Below are 25212 nucleotides of genomic sequence, written 5' to 3' on the forward strand. Positions count from 1 at the left end.
TGACGATGTTGCCTCAAGACAAGGATAAAACCTTGATGGTTACTACGGAAACGGACACTCGCGGTGCTTTCTGCTTCAAGGCAAAATCGGGTGCCTATGTCATTCAGGTCAGAATAACTAGTACCTCTTAAGAAAAGAAATAATTCGTAAAAGCAATCAAATCTGGAAGCTTGGGAGCAGATTTCTGTTTCTCAAAGCAGTGGGAGACCTTAGGCCTTAGTGGGAGACCCAGGGACCACATGTGGCCCTCAAGCCTTCTCTACCTGGCCCTTGGAACCCTTTACTTTCCCTGCTTTGTACCTCCAGTTTTTCCCTGGCTGGAATGTGTCCTTGAACTCTGATAATGCTTCTCTCTTGCCTCTTGGAGGGCAAAGGAGTGGGGGTGGGGGTGTAGAAACTAGACCAGGGTTTCCCAAACTTGGGTCTCCAGCTGATTTTGGGCTACAGTTCCCATCGTCTCTGACCACTGGTCCTGCTAGCCAGGGATGATGGGAGTTGTAGTCCAAAAACAGCCAGAGACCCAAATTTGGGAAACCCTGAACTAGGCTATTTCACAAAGGGAAAATTGACATTCATTGCTACACCCAGAAGCAATCAGAAGGTCAGCCTGAGGGAAGTGTGGCCTACAACTCCCATCAGCCTTGGCAAGCATACTCAGTGACCTCCTTGCATATTTCCAGTTCCTTGCTCCTTTGCTGCTCAGCGAATGGGGTGCAGCTGTTGTCTTTTATCTGTGTTGCTCCATTTCACACAAGGAAGTAATTCTGAGCATTATTTTCTTTGCTGTAGGTGATCGTTCCCGAGGCAGAAGCCAGAGCTGGCCTTGCTTTGAAACCCAAGATATTTCCTGTGACGGTTGCCTCCAAACCAGTGCTGGACGTGACTTTCTCACAGTTTCTGGCCTCCATTTCGGGGAAAGTCACTTGTTTGGGTAAGATTTGCACTGACGGGTGGAAATAGTTGCCTTAGGTTGCTCATATAGTCTGGTGGGAATAGCCAATTTCAGAGGAGAACTTTGCTGGATGCAACCATGTGATTGGCTGCAAATTCTTGTTGAGTGTCTGCTTGCTGGTAGATCCAGGTTTGTTCTCAAATGAGTGCTGTTTCTCATCAAGAGGCTAACATCTGAATCAAGCCTCTGCCCCCCTCCCATTTCTAGGAATCTCTGACACCCCCCCTTCCCAAAAGTCCTTAGGAGGCTGCTGAATAAACATGCCAATCTGAAATCTGCACATTCTCCTCTTTTTGTCTTCCCCCAGATGCTTGTGGCGAATTGACAGTGACACTCCAGTCTGTGAACCGGCAGGGGGAGAAACGTAGCCTTCAACTTGCAGCAAAGTCTAACTCAGTGACTTTCTTGTTTGAAAATGTGCTACCTGGAAAGTATAAAAGTAAGGACAATGCAGGGCTTCTAGTTTGGATGCAACAAAGTCGTCCGCTACTGCAAAGATTTCCACCTGTGTAATGGAACTTAATCTTCTTACGTGCCTTCCCTAATTACCCCAAAAACCTCTGGAGCAGTTTTTTGGGGGCCAAGAGAGGGCATGTGGAGAGAGGGATTCTGGTTGCACAGGGGTGTTTATTGCCTTTTCACTGTTTCAAATTGTGCCAGAATTTGCTACTCATTCATATTTATGCTCCACTTTTCACCATCATCATATATTTCTGTGCTCCCTTTCCAGAGTTAAGACCATGCTCAAGGCAGCTTCCAACATGAAAACATTTGTTTCATAATTTTAAAAATATATAACAGCAGTCGTAAGCCATAAATAAAAGCATGTCAAAATGTACACAACAAAACTAAACCACCTCCACATAAGACATAAGAACTAAAAACAAAGCTGCGAAAAAATAATATCAATGGGACAGCAGAATTAAAATCTCCCAAAATTTATTCTTGACCCCAACAAAAATCCCTAAACGATACCCCACTTTTTGGACAAGATATGTCTCCACTGAAGTTCAGCCTTCAGTGTTTAATCAATTTAATATGCTAGATGCCATTAAATAAATAAATAAAGCACTGCCACCACACTGTTAATCGTTTTAAAAGATGCCTTAACCGGGCAGCATAATGTTATTTTTCCAAAAAAAAATATCATTTTAATACAATTGCTTATAAAAACAACAGAAGGAAATACCCTATTTAAAAGAAACTTTCCCATGTTCTCTTGCACGCTGAAGTTTCCCCTAGTTTCTGTGTCTGATGTGTACAATTCCTGTTGTGTACTTCTTATTCCAAAGAGATAGAGAGAGAAATGTGGGGAATGCACAGGTGAAAGCATATAAGTTCCTTACGTCTTGCAGACTTCCTTTTCAAACAGGGCTAGCCAACGTGGTGCCCTCCATTTTTTATGGGCTCCAGCTCCCATAAGCCCCAGCCAGCATGGCCAATGGTCAGGGATGATGGGAATGGCTGTTCCTCCCACATCTGGAGGGCGCCACGTTGGCTGAATATGCCCAGTTCTTCCATATCCGGACTTATTTTTAAATGCTAATGCTTACAAAATGTTCGGATGACTTCTGTGCTTGTCTAACTGCTTGCGTTTTAAGCATCAGGCATGACACCTCCCCCTTACCGGTCTGTCTTTTTTCTTTTAAGTGAGCATCATCCGTGAAGACTGGTGCTGGAAGAATAAATCCTTGGAACTTGAGGTTTTGGAAGAAGATGCGTCGGGGATTGAGTTCCGCCAGACTGGCTATATGCTGCGCTGTTCTCTTTCCCATGCAATCACTTTGGTGAGATCACGGCTTATATGTGTTCTCTTTGGCCTGAACTGCCCCACAACATAGCATCATAGGCAGCTGCCTTATAGAGCCAGACTCAGTATTGACCATAAGAGTTGCCCCTTCCAGTCCCTTCCAAAATCTGGTAATCACCAACCTAGCCGCTGCCCATAAATATCAAATTAAAGATTTAAGTAATATATTTCTATACTGCTGGGGGGGATGCTGGTTGCACTGTGGCCTAAACCACTGAGCCTCTTGGGCTTGCAGATAAGTCGACGATTTGAATCCCCACGATGGGGTAAGCTCCCATTGCTCTGTCCCAGCTCCTGCCAACCTAGTACAGTGGTACCTCGGGTTACATACGCTTCAGGTTACATACCCTTCAGGTTACATACTCTGCTAATCCAGAAATGGTACCTCGGGTTAGGAACTTTGCTTCAGGATGAGAACAGAAATCGTGCTCTCGCGGCACGGCAGCAGCGGGAGGTCCCATTAGTTAAAGTGGTGCTTCAGGTTAAGAACAGTTTCAGGTCAAGTACGGACCTCCGTAATGAATTAAGTACTTAACGTGAGGTACCACTGTAGTTCGAAAGTAAATAAATAGGTACTGCTGCGGTGGGAACGTAGACAGCATTTCTGTATACTCTGGTTTCCGTCAAGGTGTTCCGTTGTGCCAGAAGTGGTTTAGTCATGCTGGCCACATGAACCGGAGAGCTGTCTGTGGACAAACGCCGGCTCCCTCGGGCTGAAAGCGAGATGAGCACCACAACCCCATAGTCGCCTTTGACTGGAGTTTACCATCCAGGGGTCCTTTGCCTTTACTGCCTTTCCCACTTAATTTTGGAGGCAGAATTGGAAACTGCTGTAGTTGTTTGAAAACTGACTTGGAAACTTCAAAGATTGGGATTCAATGCCTGCTAATAGACTGCTTGGGTTTTTTGTCATCAGGAGTTTTATCAGGATGGGAATGGACCTGAGAACGTTGGCATTTATAACCTTTCCAAAGGCGTGAACAGATTCTGCCTCTCCAAGCCAGGTAAGCGTCTCATTGGAAATGAATGGTCTTGTGTGTATGTGTTTGTGTGTGAGTTCCCAACAGATAGTGGTAAATTCTGAAGTGCAGCTCCCATAACAGCCCCCAAAGCTGCACCCCACTGCAAGGTGAGTCCACAAATACAGGAAGGTGTACTGGTTACCCCATTCTCCAAAGAGCAGGAGCACCTAGCCTAATATCCAACATTGTAGGATCAACAGATAGCCATAGGCAGGTAACATGCAAAAGATGGTTAGTATATTGGACATTGACTGGGAAACCCCAAGTTCACTGGATGACTGTAGGCCAATCGCTGCCTTGGGCCAGGCTCCCTTTCAGGGTTGTTATTTGAGGTTGGAGTAGACCAAGAACCAGAACCTTCCTGGGGTGCCTTCTCCTGAGTTTGAGGAAACAAGTGCATCCTGGAATTCCTCACCAGTCCTGTAGGGGGCGCACCAGGTGGGAGGCCATGGAGCGTAGGAGGAGTGCCTATCTACCTATGCGATCTGCACTGAGATAGAGAATTGGTGAGGTTGTGTCTTCTGTTAGGCAAGCCTCTTGTTTAGGCAGCAGGTTTCAGGTTGCCAGCAATTGCTAGTGTGATATAGTTTTGAAGTATAGGAACCTTCAGAATCTGAAATCAGGATTGCAACTGTGTCTCGCTTTGATATTTTCAGGTGTGTACGAAGTCACACCCCGTTCCTGCCACCGTTTTGAGCACGAATATTACACCTATGATACGTAAGCATGAAGCAGCAGCTGGCTGGTAACCTTTGCGGAAATGTTCACCGGCAATATTTGCAATGGATAAATGTGATAAACTAGAAGGAGGCTTCACATTTGTGAAGCTGTTTCTGGGGCTTCTAGAGGCTGTGGTGGAGCCGCTTTTCCATGGGTTCATCGCACAGTTCCGCTGTCGTGCTCTTAAAGAATGAGCAACCAACTGCCTGGTTGGAGCCAGGCAAGCAGGTCCTTAGCACCTGACAGCCTTCCTTGATCTCAGCTGGGTGACACTTGCATGCTAAGGACCTGGCTGTTTGGAGCCTAGGAAGCTGCCATGTTAAAGTCAGGCCATTCAGTGCAGTATTGCCTATAGCAGTGGTAGGGAACTTTTGGCCTACAGGCCAAGCTTGGTCCTACTTGCCTGCCTGATGTTAGTAGGCAGCGAGAGCCAAATTGTAGGTCCTGCCACATTATGATAACCGTTTTCAAATGGCCCAAGGGCTGTCACATGGAGGATGGAGCAAGCCTGTTTTCTCCTGCTCCAGAGGCTAGGACCTGAACCAATGGATTACGAAAAGGGAGATTCTGATGAAACATCAGGAAGAACTTTCTGACACTAAGAGCTGTTTGACAGCGAAACAGACTCCCATGGTAGACTCTCCTTCCTTGGGAGATTTTTAAGCAGGGGTTGGATGGCCATCTGTTGTGGATGGTTTAGTTGAGATTCCTGCATTGCAGGGGGTTGGACTAGATGACCCTCAGGGTCCCTTCCAACTCTACAGTTCTATGAGTCTGTGTTATAGCAGCACTGTGTTGTGTGGGCAAGCAGCTCTCATGCCACTGCTAGAGCATCTAAAGGCCACTTAAATGTTATTTAAATGTACAGGTGAAACTCGAAAAATTAGAATATCGTGGAAAAGTTCATTTATTTCAGTAATTGAACTTAAAGGTAAAACTAATATATGAGATAGACTCATGACATGCAACACAAGATATGCCAAGCCTTTATTTGTTATAATTGTGATGATTATGGCATACAGCTGATGAACACCCCAAATTAACAATCTCAGAAAATTAGATTATTGTGAAAAGGTGCAGTAGCTATTCAATCCATAACACCTGCAATGGGTTCCTGAGCCTTTAAACGGTCTCTCAGTCTGGTTCAGTAGGAAGCACAATCATGGGGAGGGCTGCTGACCTGACAGTTGTGCAGAAAGCTATCATTGAGACCCTCCATAAGGAGGGAAAAGCCTCAAAAGGTAATTGCAGAAGAAGTTGGATGTTCCCAAAGTGCTGTTTCAAAGCATATTAATGGAAAGTTATGCGGAAGGGAAAAGTGTGGAAGAAAAAGGTGCACAAGCAGCAGGGATGACCGCAGCCTGGAGAGGGTTGTCAGGAAAAGACCATTACAGTTTCAGCTGTAATCTTAATTTGATGGCAGCTTTTCTTTTTTACCACCAGTAGAGGGAGTACATTACACTGACTTTTAAGAATGTTGATCAGAACAATATTCATGTAGCCCACACATGGGTAAACTAATCCACTTTTTTCGGGGGGAGGGAAAGATCCTAGGAACATGCTTTATAAATATGCCATTTCAAATTGTCATATTTGACAGGTTGATTTCTCTGAAAACTTCCACCGTAGAAGATTAAAACAAGGCATATAAGACATTGACATGATTGGCATTAGAGGGAATGTTTAGCCAATATTATTAGAGGGATGTTCGTCAGTGTAGTCCCCAAATGGGTTCTGCTCACCCCTGCGGTTTGCATTAATGAATCTCTCTTCCTGTGACCTCAGTTCAGACATTGCACCACAACACACTTGCGGAAATTTTCCTTCTTCTTATTAGACTTCTATACCACGCTTCATTATAAGATCTCAGGGCAGGTCACAAGAAAAAAAATACGCGGTAAAAGCACAAATAAATAGTTGAAATGAAAACAGCGAAACAATACCACTCCTTCCCATAAACACATTTAAAAATCTGTCGAAGATTAATCGGCCCAAAGCCTGGTTGAAGAGGAATATTTTCGCCTAGTTCCTAAAGATATGGAATGAAGGCCCCAGGTGAACCTCCCTGAAGAGAGCATTCCACAAACGGGACCACTGCATTAAAAGGCCTGTTCTCATGTTGTCACCCTCTGGACCTCTCATGGAGGAGACACATGAAGAAGGGCCTCTGATTGGTTTATAAGGGGAGAGGCGGTGCTGAGCCATTTAGAGGTTGTTGTGATATCTTAAATGACAAGCCCTAGATTGCGGCCATCTTTCCACCTCTGGAGGCTGTTATATCACGACGATGGGAGTGAACTTATAATAGTTATAGGGCAAAGAGACTGATAATCTGAAATAAACATATTGTCAGTCCCCATTCTAGTTGGTTTCCCTAAACATGCCAGTGTGTTTCAAGTCTCTTAAAGTGGTTCAGCACTTTTGCTACTCAACTTCTTCAGCTATCTGCCTCCAGAAACATTTCCCTCTTCAATTAACCACCCTGTTTTCCAATTCTTGCTTATATACAATATTTTCAATCCTCTTCCCAATCTTTTAGCTAGTCAGACAGAGTGTAGATTCCTATTTAGGCTTCTATTTCCCCTTAACTGCTGAATTTTCGACCCTCCAGTGTGGAACATCTTGAGCTAAACGTCCCTTAAACATTTAGCCTTAGCTGTTGACCCAGCTATGCATGAGAGTCTTTAAGTAAACCTCAACCGTTTTACAACCCAAAGCCAAATGCAAATGGCTGAAAATCCTATTCCTTTCATAGAGTGGGATGGAAAGCAAAAGGTGGTTGTTGGGATAGATTTTAAGTGCCCTCTCCCTCTTTTTGGTTCCAGGTCTGCTCCGAGTATACTGACGCTGACTGCGATCCGTCACCACGTCCTTGGAACTATAACAGCCGATAAATTGATGGATGTGATGGTTACCATAAAGTAAGAACTTTGGGGTTGCAAAGACTACCCTTGAATTACCAAGTTTTAACAAACGTTCATTGTCTTGTGTGGCTAGTGGGTTGCAGATGCTTAGGAAAAGGGTATTTCTTTTTACACGTGTAGAAGTTTCCAAAAGGTCCACGTATCCTTTATTCTATGGGACATCCCTGAGTTGAAACAGTTGTGCGCCTAATCTCTGTAGAGCTCGAAAAGATATGCCCACTGTCTGCTCAAAAGCACTGGTCTTCAACTGGTGGGTCACAGCCTGATCCACAGGGCACAACCTACCACATTCAGATATATGACAAAAGATCAAGAAATGGATCCCCAAATGCGTGTTCGGATTAGAAGTGGCCCCTGAGACTCTTAATCTCAGGGCCGTGGGTTTAAGCCCCATGTTGGGCAAAAAAGATTCCTGCATTGCAGGGGGTTGGACTAGATGACCCTGATGGTCCCTTCCAAGTGTATAGTTCTATGATTCTAAGACTCTACTGCTCTAGAGAGCACGATGGCTGTTTCATATTTCAGGGCCTACAGCACTAGAGTGCCCTCTTTGAGGGTGGTGGTCGTCATCATGCGCTTCAACCTTGCACAACTTGTGAACTACAGTCGTACCTTGGTTCTCGAATGGCTTAGTTGCCAAACAAATTGGCTCCCAAACGCCGCAAACTCGGAAGTAAGTGTTCCGGTTTGCGAACGTTTTTTGGAAGCTGAACATCCTCTGTTGCTTCTGCTTGAGTGCAGGAAGCTCCTGCGTCAATCGGAAGCCATGCCTTGGTTTTCGAACAGTTTGGGGAGTTGAACGGACTCCCAGAACGGATTAAGTTTGAGAACCGAGGCATCTCAGAAGCTAAGGGAGATATCCTAGGCCACACCCACACTATGCATTTGAAGCATTCCTGCGCAACTGTAAACCGTTGTGGAGAATCCTGGGAGCTGTACTTTGTTAAAGTCCTGGGGATTCTCCGTGACTGTTGAAAATGGCATAAGAATGCTTTAAAATTGTATGCTGTGGATCAGACTGCTGGTCTGCCTAGCTCAGTACTGCATCTTATGGAGTGCTGGCAGCCACCCAGTCTCTTGGGCAGAAATTGGTCTACCAGGTGCTGAGCCTGAACATGCCCCAGGCCATCCAAAAGGATCCTCTGTCCCAGCGATGGAGAACCCATGGCCAGGTGTTTCTGGTCTACAGATCCAGTAGACCACAGCCTGCATGTCCAGTGGTCAGGAATGATGGGAGCTGTAGTCCACCAACGTTTGGAGGGTTGCAGGTTCCCTGATCCCGTTTTATGCCCCCGATGAACAAAATGAAGGGGCCCTTTCATATCTTCCCCTTGGTGGCCATTTCCCCTGCCAGTTTTGCATTCAGACGATTCATTCTCTTGTTTTGTTTTCTCAGATCCTCGATCGACAGCGAACCCGACCTGGTGCTTGGCCCCCTGAAATCTCAGCAGGAGCTGCGTCGGGAGCAGCAGCTGGCCGAGATCGAGGCTCGCAGGCAGGAGAGGGAGAAGAAAGGCCCGGAAGAGGAAGGATCTGAGCCTCCAGTCCAGGAAATGGTGGAGGAACTACAAGGGCCGTTCCACTACGAGTTTTCCTACTGGGCAAGGTGCGTTCGTCTTCTGCCCAGAGAAGTCCTTTTCCTTGTTGTTATAGAAGCTTTTGAGGAAAGTTTGAACTGCTGTCTCTTCAGGCTTCAGCACACGGGGTTGGGAATTTCAGGCCTCAGGGGCCAAATGTAGCGCTTCAGGTCTGTCTGTTTGGCCCTTGGCACTCTTGCTAGGTCTCACCCTTCCCTGACCTTGCTTTGCACCCAAGTGTTTTATTTATTTATTAAATTTGTATACCACTTTATTTGTAGCTGTAGGTCTCGGGGTGGCTGACAACATAAACTTACAATGTAGAAAACTCAAAATACATAATAAAAATAATTAAAACGATTAACAGTACTAGCATATACGACTTATAAAAATGCACTCGGCAATCAAAGAAGCATTTGAAACATCCCTGCCCCCCTTAAAAAGATTAACCATACCACAGGGGGGCCGGTCCATGCCCTCATTCCTCCCTCCCGAAGTGTCACCCCCAAAGGGACGGCACCCTTTGGCATCGCCTCTTTTGTGGTGGCCCCATTCCCAAGGCAGGCAGGCTTTCTGGATTTGCCCTTGAATTCTGATTGTGCCTCTTGCTTTCCGGGATGGAGATCATAGAGGGGTGTTTGAATGTGTGCAAAATCCAGGCTATTGTATAAAGTTTAAATTTGTGTTTGTTGCTCCACCCCCTTTTCCTTCTGGCCCCGCCCAGGAGGGAATGCAACCCTCAGGATGAGAAAGGTTATCCGTCCTTTAGCATTGTCCATCTTGAGACAGCTGTTTGGACTCAACCGTACAGTTCCAGCTCCCATGTTCTTTTATGGTTCTTTTTCCAGGTCTGGGGAGAAAATCACGGTGACGCCATCCTCAAAAGAGCTCCTTTTCTACCCGCCTTCAATAGAAACGGTTGTCAGTGGAGGTAAATCTTGGCTGTAGCTCAGCGCTGGGAAGTTGCTGGTGGATCTGCACAGCCCCGTGGGTCGAGCGACTAAGTCTGGGACAGCGGCTGAATCAGGGAGTGTTGGACTAGGAGGCTGTAAAAGGAAGGGGCCAGTGCCGTTAATGCAGCAAAGCAGAGATAAAACACTAAAGCAGCAGGCTTCCACTGGCTCCCCAGGGGCCTCTGCTTGGCCACTGTGAGAACAGGACAGTGGACCTGCTTCTCCACGGTTGGAATTCACAGAATAGTAAGTCTGCAGGCTTGAGCTTGCTAGCTGAGGCAACTGGCTGATGCAATCAGCCTGCAAAACTTTCTATGGAAGTGCTGAGTCAGAAAGACTCAGCAGTAATGTGCTGTCAGTTGATTGGCTGTCATCGGTTTAAAGGGGAAACCTGTCCAGCAGTAAGAGAGAGAGAGATAGAAAGGTCGTTCTATTTGCCTTAAGGTGCAGCCAGGTACCCTGTTTGACTGTATGAACTGCTCGTGTATTATAGCCTGTAGATTATTGTGTACATTTGTATATACTGTATATACCTCACAATAAATATACTGCACCACACTGAAGAACCTGGAACTCTGAGCATTTCTGCTAAAGCGCCGCGGAGAATTCGCGACATCCACAGGGCAGGACCTGAACCAGTGGATTAAAGTTGCAGGAAAGGAGATTCCAAATAAGCATTAGGAAGAACTTTCTGCTGGAAAGAACTCTTCAACAGTGGATGGATTTCCTCTCCTTCATTGGAGGCTTTTAAACAGAAGTTGGGTGGCCACCTGCCAGGGATCCTCTAGCTGTGATTCCTAGTTGGTTCTAGTTGGTTCTAGGTGACCCTAGGCAAGTCCCTTCCGATTCTATGAGATGGACCTTTGGCCTGATCTAGCAGATCAGAGGGAAAAGGTCAAAATACAGCAACCATTAGAAGCAACAGTAATTCAGCTTTGGCAATGATAATCGAAAAAGCATGTGGCCATTTATGGTCCAGAGGCCTTCCTAAACAAAAAGAAATAATTAAAAAAGCTGTTCACCATCTCGCAGAAGATAATAAGAGGATGAAATGATCTCCCCCTGGGAGGGAGTTAGAGAGTTTCCATAATTTTTAAATCCCTAACTTTCCTCTCTCTTTTCCTTCTCCTCCTCAATTTAAGAGAGCTGCCCCGGAAAGCTGATAGAAATACATGGCAAAGCAGGCTTGTTCCTGGAAGGGCAAATCCACCCCGAGCTGGAGGGTGTCGAGATCGTCATTAGCGAAAAGGGAGCACCGTCGCCACTCATCACGGTTTTCACAGACGACAAAGGTTCATACAGGTAAGCCCTTACGGCCAGTTCCCAGGGGTTTGGGTCCAGAGGCCAACTCCAGGTACATCTGCTCTTACCAGAGAGCATGTCTGCAGTTTGGCTGGCTGTCCTCCTTTTGCACAGTTTCTAAGGGTCCCTTGATCCTCAGGACTGGTTGTTGTTGTTGTTGTTTCTCAGAGGAGGGGCAGGGAGGTCATTCCCATACAAGGCAGATTCCCCGTCCCCCCCCAAATCTCACCTGACATCTTCTAGGGTTAACCTGCCCAGATCTGCAAAGCAGGGCTTTCGAACATATGGCCCCGGGCAAAGAGTTGGAAGCTGAGGCTCTTTGTAGGACAAAAAAAAAAAACAGTTCTGTATAGGGATTGTTGTTGTTGTTTAGTCGTGTTCGACTCTTCGTGACCCCATGGACCAGAGCACGCCAGGCACTCCTGGATTCCACTGCCTCCTGCAGTTTGGTCAAACTCATGTTCGTAGCTTCGAGAAAACTGTCCAACCATCTCGTCCTCTGCCGTCCCCTTCTCCTTGTGCCCTCCATCTTTCCCAACATCAGGGTCTTTTCCAGGGAGTCTTTTCTTCTCATGAGGTGGCCAAAGTATTGGAGCCTCAGCTTCAGGATCTGTCCTTCCAGTGAGCACTCTGGGCTGATTTCCTTCAGAATGGATAGGTTTGATCTTCTTGCAGTCCATGGGACTCTCAAGAGTCTCCTCCAGCACCAGAATTCAAAAGCATCAATTCTTCGGCGATCGGCCTTCTTTATGGTCCAGCTCTCACTTCCATACATCACTACTGGGAAAACCATAGCTTTAACTATACGGACCTTTGTTGGCAAGGTGATGTCTCTGCTTTTTAAGATGCTGTTCTTGGTTTGTCATTGCTTTTCTCCCAAGAAGCAGGCGTCTTTTATTTTCATGGCTGCTGTCACCATCTGCAGTGATCATGGAGCCCAAGAAAGTAAAATCTCTTACTGCCTCCATTTCTTTCCCTTCTATTTGCCAGGAGGCGGTGGGACCAGTGGCCATGATCTTCGTTTTTTTGATGTTGACTTTCAGACCATATTTTGCGCTCTCCTCTTTCACCCTCAAAAAGGGTTCTTTAATTCCTCCTCACTTTTCTGTATAGGGATACCGTGATCATTTGACTGCCTTGGGATTCCCTTTAAACCAGAGGCCTTCGGACAGTGTTGTGGCTGGTAAATTCCTGCCCATGCCACTGTTTCCCTCTTGTACTCTTGTGTTCTGGTCCTGCTTGGCGGTTTCCTACAGGCGTCTGGACGGATACCAAGAACAGGATGCCAGACTAGGTGGGTCTTTGGATTGATCCAACAGGCTCTTATGTTCTTACGTTCCCTTTCTTTTTGCAGCGTGGGGCCTCTTCACAGTGACCTGGAATACACTGTCACCGCTCAGAAAGAAGGCTTTGTGTTGAGTGCCGTGGAAGGGACCATTGGGGACTTCAAAGCTTTCGCTCTTGCCGGAGTCACTTTTGAGGTAACGTCCTCCGAGTCCCCTGGAACCTCAGCAGAGTTGTTCCTTCTCTAGAGAATTCACATGGGCAGAGGGCGGAAACGTTGCTTGAGGAGAATGAGGCACACACGGTGCCAAATTTTGTGGGAGGCCAAAGATTTCTCCCAACCATTGCCAAAGAGGTGAATACATCTCTTCGCTTGGTGGCTCTCCATTTATCTGAGGGTAACACACCTGCGCTATTCAAACTGTGTTGTCAGCTGCTGATTGGGTACATGGTATTGCATCGCTTTTCTTTTTTTTTTCATTTTAAACAGATTAAATCAGAAGATGACCATCCCCTTGCAGGAGTCCTCCTGTCCCTCAGTGGAGGCGTCTTTCGCTCAAACCTCCTGACTCAGGACAACGGAATGCTGACTTTCCCCAACTTGGTAGGCTTACGTCCACAACTGTTCTTTTGGATCTGCTCTCTGAAAAATCATTAGAGGCCTGATGGTGATGATGATGATGATACAGTGGTACCTCTGGTTACATACGCTTCAGGTTACAGACTCTGCTAACCCAGAAATAGTACCTCGGGTTAAGAACTTTGCTTCAGGATGAGAACAGAAATCGTGCTCCGGCGGTGCAGCGGCAGCGGTAGGCCCCATTAGCTAAAGTGGTGCTTCAGGTTAAGAACAGACCTCCAGAAGGAATTAAGTTCTTAACCCGAGGTACCACTGTACATAGACCAGGGAACTGGGCTCCACCTCCTGTGGGCCAACTTTGTCGAGAGCTGAAAGCAGGCATAGGCAAACTCGGCCCTCCAGATGTTTTGGGACCACAATTCCCACCATCCCTGACCACTGGTCCTGTTAGCTAGGGATGATGTGAGTTGTAGTCCCAAAGCATCTGAAGGGCCGAGTTTGCCTGTGCCTGGCTTAAAGTGGCTTCACAGTGAGCCCCTTTTGAAGTCCTTACATAGGTGTGGTTTGAACCCAAACCACACCTGCAGATGGAGGAGGCGGGGCTCTGTGTCGGGGACTCCTTTGGCTGCACCAGGGAGTTTCCATTGGGGAACCCCCTAGTGCAGTCAATCCCAATGGGGTTCGCTTTCAGTCCTTAGCTCCCGACAGCTGACATCACACAGGACTCCAAGGACAATCAAAGAAACATTCAAATGGGTCATTGTACTATAGTATAGTATCCGTTCCCCTCTTCAAGAGCATTGTCTATTCTTCTATATTTCTCAATGACATGTTTTTTTGAACAAGGGTTTTCAACTCTGACAAATATGAAGGATCAGGGAAGAGAAAGGCTTATTTGTGTTGATGGGGAGATGAGAGTTTGTCTCAAATTAGACCCAATATAAATGGTATATACCTGGTGAAAGCCAGGCCAGCTCATACCTCTCATTGAATTTGTATCGATACTTAAGGTACATATGTAAGAGGCTCGTTTATAATTATATTTTGGAAATGATTTGTGTTCTTATGTAGTTGCACCGTTTTGTACTTTCTGGGTGTCCCATGATTATATTATAAAGCAGTTGTGTTGTATGTTATAAATCACACACTGCTAGGAGTTGTTTCTTTTTGTTTTGCAATGTATTCCATATCAGTACAAAGTTTGGTGTGATGCGAGCAAATTTTTATTCTGGCCCAGGAAAAAAAAAAAGCTTGAGAACCACTGGTTTTGAGAAAAGGCAAGTGAGGGGCGACAGGATAGAAGTGTGTGAAATTATGCACAGCATAGAGAAAGCGTCTGGAGAAAAGTTTTTTCTCCCTCTCTCCTAACACAGGAATGACGTCCAGTGAAGCTGGACTTGAGAAGATTCTGAACGGGTAAAAGAAAGGACTTCTTCACTCGGCGCATATTCAAACTGTTGACTTTGCTCCCAGAAAAGGCAGAGATGGCCACCAGCATGGGTGGCTTTTGAAAGAGGATGAGACGAATTCCTGGAGGAGCAGGCTATGTTCTGCCTCCACTGTCAAAGGCAGAAATGCTTCTGAATAACAGTGGCTGGAAGAGGGGAGAGGTCCTGCTTGTGGACTTCATATAGGCATCTGTGGGAATAGGATTCTGGACCAGATGGGTCATTGGCCTGATCCAGCAGGCTCTTTTGTTCTTAATGGTCCGATCCACTTTGTTAGCTTCCTGCATCCTATAGGAAGCTGCCTTATGCCAGGTAGATGTATTCGAACCTCACAGATATACCGTATTTTTTGCTCTATAAGACTCACTTTTTCCCTCCTCAAAAGTAAGGGGAAATGTGTGTGCATCTTATGGAGTGAATGCAGGCTGTGCAGCTATCCCAGAAGCCAGAACAGCAAGAGGGATTGCTGCTTTCACTGCGCAGCGATCCCTCTTGCTGTTCTGGCTTCTGAGATTCAGAATATTTTTTTCCTTGTTTTCCTCCTCCAAAAACTAGGTGGGTCTGGTGCGTCTTATAGATCGAAAAATATGGTACCTCATAGACGATGTACCCATGAGCGATGAGGGAGAGCTTGTTCCCTGTGAGTGTCTGAATGAACTCCTGTATATGAAATAGCTTGTAGGAGTTTGAAAGATCCGTCTTTAGCCTTGCTGTTCTATAAACCTCTAATCTCCTGGGCACTCAACGCTTGCCGGAGCCAGGCAAGGACACATTTCTCTTTTGCTACATGCTGGCTTTGATCTCGAAATCCCAGCGCGTCCTCCCAGGGCTTAGTTCATAAGGCTTGGCCGGAAGCGGATCGTCTCCTGCAAGCCCAGAAGACAAAGGGGGGCGAAAGTGCCGCGGTGCTTTGTCTCGGCTTCTGCATAAGCTGCTCTTCGAAAAAGACCGCTAGGCCATTAAATTACGCTGCCTCCCCTCCTGCTCAGAGGCAACACGCCTCTTATTACTAGAGTGAAATAACGGCCCCTTGTTTGATGCCTCTTGCAGAGCCCAGGGCAGTACTATTTCAAGCCCATGATGAAGGAATTCCGCTTTGAGCCCTCGTCTCAAATGATCGAAGTGCAGGAAGGGCAAAACCTGAAGATCACAATAGTTGGTTACAGGACAGCGTACAGGTTGGTAGACGTGAGATGCCCCTCTATTTTAAAAATGCCATTGGGCAAATTTTGCCTTGCGTGGGGTCGACTGCAGGCTTTGCGTATGGCCCGCACAGATGCCCTACCTCCCTTGCAAACTCCCCACTCCCTCCCTCCCCTGCCGAATGTTTCTCCCCCCCCCCCATAGAGTTCGCGTTCCTCCCAGCCTCCTCCCCACGGAAACTGAGCACTCTTTCATTCTCTTTTCTTCAGCTGCTACGGTACTGTTTCTTCTCTAAATGGTGAACCGGAGCAAGGCATTTCAGTGGAAGCCGTTGGGCAGGGAGAGTGCGGAGTGTATGGAGAAGACACTGTGACGGATGAAGAGGGCAAGTTCAGGCTGCGGGGGCTGCTGGTAAGAACCTGCACAGGCGTGAACCTGGAGGGCTGATGTTTGATTTCCAATAATTGACAGCACACAGCCCTGTATGCAGAAGGTCCAATCGTTGGTTTCTCCAAGGCTGCATCTGCACTGATGATGATGATGATGATGATGATGATGATAATAATCATAATCATAATCATAATCATAATTTATTTATATCCCGCCCTCCCCAGCCGAAACTGGGCTCAGAGCAACTAACAACAATAAAATAATATAGCATTCTAAAACCAATTCATTATAAAATCAGTTCAAATCAAATTGATGGCAACCATTGGGCTGTGAAGTTCTGTGAAGAATTACCAAAGGAGGGGGTCAGGCTGTGCCTTGGCCAAAGGCCTGGTGGAACAGCTCTGTCTTGCAGGCCCTGCGGAAAGATGTCAAGTCCCGCAGGGCCCTAGTCTCTTGTGACAGAGCGTTCCACCAGATAGGAGCCACAGCCGAAAAAGCCCTGGCCCTGGTTGAGGCCAGCCTAACCTCTCTGTGGCCCAGGACCTCCAGGATGTTTTTGATGAAGACCGTAAGGTCCTCCATGGAACATACCAGGAGAGGCGGTCCCATAGGTATGAGGGTCCTAGGCTGTATAGGGATTTAAAGGTTAAAACCAGCACTTTGAACCTGATCCTGCATTCCACCGGGAGCCAGTGCAGCTGGTATAGCACTGGGTGAATGTGATCCTGCAGCGAAGGGCCCCGTAAGGAGTTTTGCCGCGGCATTCTGCACCTGCTGGAGTTTCTGGGTCAGTCTCAAAGGCAGCCCCACGTAGAGTGAGTTACAATAATCTAGTCTTGAGGTGACCGTCGCGTGGATCACAGTGGCTAGGTCAGGGCAAGAGAGGTAAGGAGCCAACTGCTTAGCTTGGCGGAGACGAAAAAATGCCGCCACTGTTCATTCCAAGCAGTATCAGACCACTTTAAGCAGCCATGGCTTCCCCCAAAAGAATCATGGGAACTGTAGTTTTCTGAAGGGTGCTGAGAGTGGTTAGGAGACCCCTTCTTCCCTCACAGAGCTACCATTCCCAGAGTTCCCTGGGAAGAGGGATTGATTTTTAGACCACTTGATTTGTGCCTGGCTAAGACTCCATCTGCACTATGCATTCAAAGCAGTATCCAGGCCTGGATAGCTCCGTTGGTTAGAGCATGGTACTGATAACGCCAAGGTTGCAGGTTTGCATCCCAGATGGGGCAGCTGCATATCCCTGAGGTGATCCTCAGGATCCCTTCAAACTTTGATTCTCTGCTACCATGGCTTCCCTCAAAAGTATTTTGTCAGGCACCCTCAAACTCGGCCCTCCAGATATTTTGGGACTACAATTCCCACCATCCCTGACCACTGGTCCTGTTAGCTAGGGATCATGGGAGTTGTAGTCCCCAAACCTCTGGAGGGCCGAGTTGCCTGTATTATGTTAAGGGTAGTAGTTTGTTAAGGGTGCTGAGAGTTGTCCCCTCACAGAGCTACAGTTCCCAGAGTGGTTTGACAGTCACTCCCTCTTCCCTGTGAACTCTGGGAACTGTAGCTCTGAGGGGGCGGGAATAGGGCTCTGCTAACAACAACTCCCTTCACACTTGCAAACTGCAGTTTCCAGGATTCTGAAAGTGGATCCCTGACTGTGGTATCTTAGTGCTTTAAATGTGTCGTGTGGGTGGAGCTCAGTTTCAACCAATTCGCTCAGTCTCATCCCTTGAAGAATTAGGGCTTCCAGCCAGTATTTCCAATTGCCTCTCCCAGCCCAACTTGGAGATGCCAGGGATTGAACCTACAACCTTCCGATTGCCAAGCAGGTGCTCTGCCCCTTCCCCAAAAACTCTGGATGGCCGTGAGAAATTTGAGTTTCTTCAGTTATGTTTTGGGTAGAAACCTGATGGCTGTCATTGGTTGTTAAGAATTGGAATCATTGGGTTTCCCCCCTTTACGGTATTGTTTAAATAAATGTCACTTCGGATTGATCCTCTTCCTTTTTCTTTTAAGCCGGCCTGTGTGTATCACATCCAGCTGAAGGCTGAAGGCAACGATCACATCGAAAGAGCCCTTCCGCAGCACTTTGCAATCGAGGTAAGCTGCCCTTGGAACCAAAGGTCTGATTTTCTGGGTTAAGGGAATACTGCTACCCATAACAGCACAGTATATATGTTTTAAAAGCAGAATCACACCACAGTTCACTGGGAAGAGGGATTGATAAACTATTCCAGGAATTCTAACTCTTGTCAGGGGAATAGGAGATCTCCTGACATCTCTCAGCACTCTTCCCAAGCTACACTTCCAGGATTCTTTGCGGGGAAGCCAAAGCAGTTTAAAGTGTTACAATACTGTTTTAAATGTTCTGTGTGGATGGGTCCTGGATGACTTCCAAGGGTTGTATCCAGGGCTATTCCATGTAAACCCATCGAAAGGAATAAAGATGACTACGGTCCAGTCATTTCAGTGGGCATAACTCTTAAGTTCAAACCTAGTGCCTACAACCCAAATCACTTTGGATTCCCAGCCATTCTCATCCCTGACAATCGGCCACACCGGCTGGGCTGGATGCACTCAAGTGTCCACCAACATCTAGAGGGCAGCAGGTTGGGGAAGCCTGATCTTAGACTCTGAGTGCATTCGGGGCTCTGCTTTTGCTACAATGGACAGAATCCTCTCCCAGCATCTACTTAACTGGCATAATAAGGCCACTCCACAGAAGCCAACTTAAATGGACACCAAAGGACAGGGGCGGGGGAGATGGTTTCACAGGTCACTAGCAAGGAAAGACTGTATTTCTGCATCCAAACAGTTTTTCCATGCAAGAGGCTTCTGTTCAGGCTGGTCAAGCAACAAGACAGTTTTTGGACTACTGGATTCACGGTCTATTTAGTTTCATGCAGAGTTTTCAGACCATAAAAAGAGAGAGGGAGGGAGAAACATCAGGAATTATACAGACCATTTATAATCGCTGTTTGGGAAGCTAGTCATTTGCAGAGGCCCACTGAGTAAGGAATAAGGGGCAGGCAGAATAGATCAGAGCATCAGAGATAAATAACTATACCACTTTTGGAAGGCAGCTCTGTATACGGAAGTTTTTAATGTTTGATGTTTTATGAGGCGTTTATATTTGTTGGAAGTTGCCCAGAGTAGCTGGGGCAACCCAGTCATCTGGGTGGGTTATAAATAATAAAATTATAATCTTCGAACTGAGGTTGTTTGGGGTCTTCTTTTTTGGTTTTGGGGGAAAAGGCAGCTCAGGGGGGAAGAGGGGGAGACACAAGGTTTATAAAATGGTTTATCATGCATGGCAAAAGTGGGCAAGGGGATTTTATTCTCCCTTCACCCATAACCCATGAGCAGAGGTTGGGGGACCTCTGGTCTAAAAAATTACCCGTTCTGGCAGAGGGAGATGAAATCACTGTTCTGTTTATATCCTCCTCCTCCTCCCTGCTGTCTCAAGGTGCATTGCAGCAGTTTTGAAATCCGCTCCCGCGTGATGCAGCAGCGGCCACCAATTCGTATCACTTTAGAAAAGGATTAGACAGATTTAGGGAGGCTGAGCTTGCTGGTATCCACTAGCCATGGTGACGAAAGTTCTGCCTCCACTGTCAAGAGTCACTGTGCCTCTGAATACCACCTGTGGGGCGTCACAAGCAGGGAGAGCGCTGTTGCACTGAGATCTTGGTTGCAGCCTTCCTGCAGGCACCTGGTTGGCCTGTTCCAGCAGTTGCTCTTCTCATCTAAGAAGGTCCCAAGTTGGATCTCCAGGTAGGGCTGGGAGACACCCCACTCTGTGAAACCCTGCTGCCAGCCCATGTGGACAAGACTGTCCCAGGTGGACTAATCTGCTGAGTTGTGATAAGGCAGCTTCCTGTGTAGCCATTGTGGCTGACGGCCATTGGTATGCCTCTTCTCCATGAATCAATGCCCTTTAAAAGACATCCACGTTGGTGACAATCACCAAGTCCAGCAATAACAAATTCTATACTTCATGTTCTGCGTCAACAACTACTATTTTATGATCACAGACAATCGTATCGTTTGGGTTCTAGCATTAAGGGAGTATCATTCTTTCGCTTTAGCATTCTAAATCACTGCACTTTTGTGATGGAATCAGAGATGGGGAAATCACCGGCAATTGCTGCCTAATTCCTTATTTCGGTTTTAGGATTTGAGTCTGAGGAATACATTTCAGGGAACTCATAGCTGGTTCTTCTCCAAAAAAGCTGATTTGTGCATGGCCTCCCCCCCCCCCCAATACACGAAGGAGGACATATTTTTCAGCAGTGCCTGAACTGCAGCGTGAATGTTCATTTTTACGGCCGAGGGAGCTGATCAGAGAGCTGATATGAGCAGCATATTTAATCCGAAGCCTTCCATCTGGCCGGTGTTAAAGGAACCTCCCCCCCCCCCCACCTTCCATATTGTAGGTTGGCAGCAATGACATTGAGGACGTGAATATCATCGCTTTCCGCCAAATTAACCAGTTTGATCTGAGTGGCAACGTGATCACTTCCTCGGAGCATCTGCCTACCTTATGGGTGAGTGCACCTCTTTCCAGTTGTTTTTGAGATTCCTCAGTGTGACTCCCCCCCCCCCCCCGGGGGCGTGGATTTATTAAAGGCAATCCCTCTTCATTCTTGTGCATTGTGAATTTTTAAGGGAATATTTTCTGGGGCCTTTTGTGGGAGAGCCGGTGTGGTGTAGTGGTTAAGAGCAGTGGACTCGTAATCTGGTGAACTGGGTTCGATTCCCCGCTCTTCCACATGCGGCTGCTGGGTGACTTTGGGCTAGTCACACTTCTCTGAAGTCTCTCAGCCTCACTCACCTCACAGAGTGTTTGTTGTGGGGGAGGAAGAGAAAGGAGAATGTTAGCCGCTTTGAGACTCCTTCGGGTGGTGATAAAGCAGGATATCAAATCCAAACTCTTCTACTGGCAGGGGCCCTGGTGCCCATGGGTACCACGTTGGCAACTCTGCAGTTAGAGCCAAAGGGCCTTGGGAAGAGCCAGAACTGAGGAGGGGGGTGAGATTGCCGCCATCTTAACCATCCCAGCCGTATGCCTTTTCCCTGTCTTCTCCCCTCACAGGTGAAGCTTTACAAAAGTGAGAACCTTGACAACCCAGTCCACACCGTCTCGCTAGGCCAGTCTCTGTTCTTCCACTTTCCACCATTGCTCCGGGACAGAGAGGTATTATTTTCCTTCCTTCCTTTGTAGGAAGATCAGAAAGTGCTTTATACTGAGGCAGGCCACTGGTTCATCTTGCTCAGCACTGTCAACACCAGTGGTCTTCAACTGGTCCAGACCCAAGGCCCACCTCGTGACTCCCAAGCCTGCAGCACGGAGCCTACTTTCACATACTCACTTTTGATTTATACCTAATAGTGCAAATAAGGCACATTATTAATCCTCAAATGGCAGTTCACAGAGCCATTTCCGTAGTGTTGCCCTAGCATTGCTACTAAATGAAAACCAGCCGTCTTTTACACTTGTTGCTAGCCAAACGACAGAGAAGCTATTGAAAACCAGTGATTTTGGGTTTTTCCAAAAACAAGACTCAAGATGGCAAATGCTACACAACCAAGCTTCCCACCTCAGTGGACGCTTCTGTCCCTGCTCCATAGAGAACTCCCTGGCTACACACATTACTGTAGGATTAGCCAGAAATATCTTTCTGGTTGTAAAAGTCTCTTGCCGCTTTGCAACACTCGTAGAAATAGATGAAACGAGTTTCTCATCAGAAGAATGTGTCTAGCCCAGACGCCACAGGGAGTGCTTTTTTCGTTTGGTTAGCTGTAGCCGGAGTCCCATTTGGCAACAACAGCTTTACCATGACCCGGCTGGGATGGCTTTGTGGAGCCAACTGGGCGTCCTGACAGACTGGTTGAAGACCCATGACTTAGGGCCAAGTGCACAGACAAACTGGAAGATCGTGGTTCTCCTGCTCAGCTTTGCATTGTGGCATTTATCTTGCTGGCCCATTAACTCAAGGTTGGGAATGCAAGCAATGCAGGCTCCAGGTTTTGGGGAGCAGCAGAATGGGACCTTCTCTCCTTGCCAACTCTCACCACAACCTGTTTGCTTGCCCCTCGTGGCTGGGTATACCCCCCCCCCCCAACTGAATGCTAGCAGTTCCCTCTTGTTCTTTCATTGGCAGAATTACGTGGTACTTTTGGACTCGACACTTTCCAGATCCCAATACGACTACACCTTGCCTCAAGTTTCATTCACCACCCTCGGGTACCATAAACACATCACCTTGGTTTTCAATCCTACGGTAAGCATCTTCTGGCCAGCCTATTCTGCAAACGCACAAGGAAAAGTTCTGTTGGGGCTCCCTTTTCATTTCCAGCTCTTCTGCTTTCCTAGCTCTCAATAAAGTTTGGTCTTGCTTTGTTTCCAAGGGAAGATTTTTGGCGCTTTGTAAGTGATCTAACAGCCAGGTACCTGGTGCAATTCAAAGAAACCATTGCCCCCCCCCCCCCCAAGTTTCAAAACTGCGGATTCAAAATGAAATCCGATCATATCCAAACATAGATGAAAACTCGCTCCTCGATCTCCGAAAGCATCATGCAACATTTTGTTACAATATCTTAAGATACATAGCAAACAAGCAGCTTTCCAAAATGCATAGTGGATAATGATGATGATGAAATTAAGCAACTGCCCTGCAACTGTGCACTTCAGGGGAAGAGGAGCAATGGCTGTCAAGCACATACTTCTTGTCCTTTCCATTGAGCAACCCGACAAAACTCCAAAGCAGCCTTCCCCAACCTTTGGCTCCCAGATGTTGTTGGACTACCACTCCCATCATCCCTAAGCGCTAGGGCTGATGGTCAGAGATGATGGGCCTAACAACATGGGCAGACCAAAGACTGGGAAAGGCTACACAAAAGGGCAATCATACTTTGGGAGGGTGGGAAACTGCAACACATGACCTTTTTATTTATTTATTTTTTAAACAAAGGGACGAATCGGAGTAAGAGTGTTCTGTAGGAACTAACAGCCACACACCTTTGACTTGTTTGCAGAGAAAGCTGCCTGAGCAGGATATTGCGCAAGGATCTTACATTGCCCTGCCATTAACGCTGCTGCTTCTGTTAGCTGGTTACAACCATGATAAGGTAAGATGTCTCTCTCTGTGTGTGTAAGTGTAAGTAGTGTTGCAGTTTTACTCTTTTTTTCCAGGAGCCAAATGTGGCCTCTCTAGCCTTCTCTGTCTGGGGCTTGGGAACTCTCCCCAGACCACCACCACCCCACTTTCCCCAGGTCATACCCCTCACCAGCCTCATTTGGCACTACGCTAAAGTGGCATTGCCTGACTGGAATATGTCCTTGAAGTTTGTTAATGCCCCTCACTTGCCTAGATGGGAGGGTAGAGAGGGGCTATCATTGGATGCAGAAACCAGACTATTGAGCAAAGGTAAAATTTACATTAATTGCTCCACCCACTTTAGCCTTGGTCCCCACCCATTGCTGACACATATCCCCTGCCCAGCAGGAAATGTGACTCTTGGGCTGAAGAAAGAAAAAGAGGTTTCCTCACCCTGTCTTTAATGATTATATCATGCCATTGTTGCTGTAATGGTCCATCATGGTTATCTGCATTTTTCTGCCCCCTCTACAGCTGATCCCCCTGCTGCTCCAGCTAACCAGTCGTCTCCAAGGGGTGCGGACGCTGGGGCAGGCAGGTTCTGATGCAGGGAGCCTTGAGGACATGAAGAGGCAAGCCAAGAAGCAGAAGATGAGGCGGACATGAGGCGAAAAGAGCTCCTGTCATGCTAGAGCCCTGGCGTTTTCGACCAGCATAGCTCCTAAACAGGACTGAATCCTGGGACCTGAGGAAGGCATTTGTTTACATTAGGGTTCCATCCCAGATGGAATATCACAGTTGCTTTTTTAAAAAACAGCGACGATGAACCAACAGGATTTTGATACGGAGAGCATCACCCTCACTGGAGGCAGTTGCGGGGGGAACTTATTGGAGATAACACCTTATTACATTTTTCCTCGGTTTTACAAGAATGGCAGCCAATAAAACCTGATTTCGCCTCCCAGGCTGTTCAGTTTGGTTTCAGTCTTAATATTTTACCTTTGTAAACCTTTGGTGTTGTGTCGTTTCACTTAAACTCTGTACGCCCCTTCCCCTCCCCATCCCAAGAACAAAACGTACTTAAGGATACCATACTAAAACAAATGCAGTCCTGTTTGCATGATTGCAATGGACCCCAACACAGGCAAGCTCAGCATTGGTGGCCATATTGGGATGGCGGTGCTCACCTGATCGTGGGGTTGCCTCCACTGCTGCTTGACGCTAAGGGGGGGACGGAGGTTGGTGCAGTGCAGTGCAAACACACCAGTTGAACCCATCTAGCACGCCTGCTGACACCTTAGCATCACGCTGACCTCCCCCTCTCCTTCATGGGAAGGAAGCAGCATATGGTCTGTCAGGAGGTCAGGTGAACACTGCCACTGCTCCACCATGCAGGTTGCCTGTGCAGATGGGTAGCCATCTGTTGACGCTGCACATGCTTGAAGGCTTCAACATGGTTGGGCCAGATTGTTCTGTTGCTCTAAGACCTTCAGACGCTGTCCAATTAGCCCTTTTGCTTTAATAAAGCCTGTCATGAGAAGCTGATGTGGGTGGAGTCCGCAGGAGAGGAGTTTTTGGTGCACAACTTTAAACCACGAACTTTTATGGGGGTCTTGTGTCACTAAGGGCAGTAGACCGGGTAGATTTAAAATTAGACGGAGCCAATAATTAAGAGCAACATGGTTGGGACAACCATGCCTTCATGAGGGGTTTTTTCTCTTCCAGCTGACATAAAATAGTATAGTTGGAGGGACCACGGGGGTCATCTAGTCCAACCCCCTGCAGTGCAGAAATCTTGAACCCACAACCCTGAGATTAAGAGTCTCAGCTATCCATCCAAAAATATGTAAATTCTATGTATAGTCAGTTAAAAAGAGGAACATACCCGATGTAGCCTGTCCAGTGGAGCAAAAAGACCTCACAACTAGGAATTTGCCTCTGCAAAGTGATAGACTCGCAATCTGGGGAACCGGGTTTGCTTCCCCGCTCCTCCACATGCAGCTGCTG

General features: G+C 47.1%; 1 protein-coding gene across 1 annotated transcript in view; it reads left to right on the top strand.

The window, feature by feature from the left end:
- LOC310664765 (BOS complex subunit NOMO1-like) overlaps positions 1–24178 on the top strand; it is a 34196-nt gene extending 10018 nt beyond the window's left edge. The window contains exons 12-31 of the mRNA XM_083414314.1: positions 2–107; positions 790–931; positions 1260–1391; positions 2603–2739; positions 3679–3766; positions 4441–4504; positions 7330–7425; positions 8825–9034; positions 9854–9936; positions 11101–11260; positions 12615–12741; positions 13035–13148; positions 15623–15750; positions 15985–16126; positions 18122–18205; positions 20542–20652; positions 21201–21302; positions 22270–22389; positions 23144–23236; positions 23740–24178. Coding sequence (XP_083270440.1) covers positions 2–107; positions 790–931; positions 1260–1391; positions 2603–2739; positions 3679–3766; positions 4441–4504; positions 7330–7425; positions 8825–9034; positions 9854–9936; positions 11101–11260; positions 12615–12741; positions 13035–13148; positions 15623–15750; positions 15985–16126; positions 18122–18205; positions 20542–20652; positions 21201–21302; positions 22270–22389; positions 23144–23236; positions 23740–23871 — 2371 coding nt within the window. The 3' untranslated portion in view covers positions 23872–24178. The remainder of the gene's footprint in view (position 1; positions 108–789; positions 932–1259; positions 1392–2602; positions 2740–3678; positions 3767–4440; positions 4505–7329; positions 7426–8824; positions 9035–9853; positions 9937–11100; positions 11261–12614; positions 12742–13034; positions 13149–15622; positions 15751–15984; positions 16127–18121; positions 18206–20541; positions 20653–21200; positions 21303–22269; positions 22390–23143; positions 23237–23739) is intronic.
- The last annotated feature ends 1034 nt before the right edge of the window (positions 24179–25212 follow it).

This window comes from Podarcis tiliguerta (genome assembly GCF_965153285.1).
Source record: "Podarcis tiliguerta genome assembly, chromosome: 14".
In the NCBI taxonomy this organism is placed as follows: domain Eukaryota; kingdom Metazoa; phylum Chordata; class Lepidosauria; order Squamata; family Lacertidae; genus Podarcis; species Podarcis tiliguerta.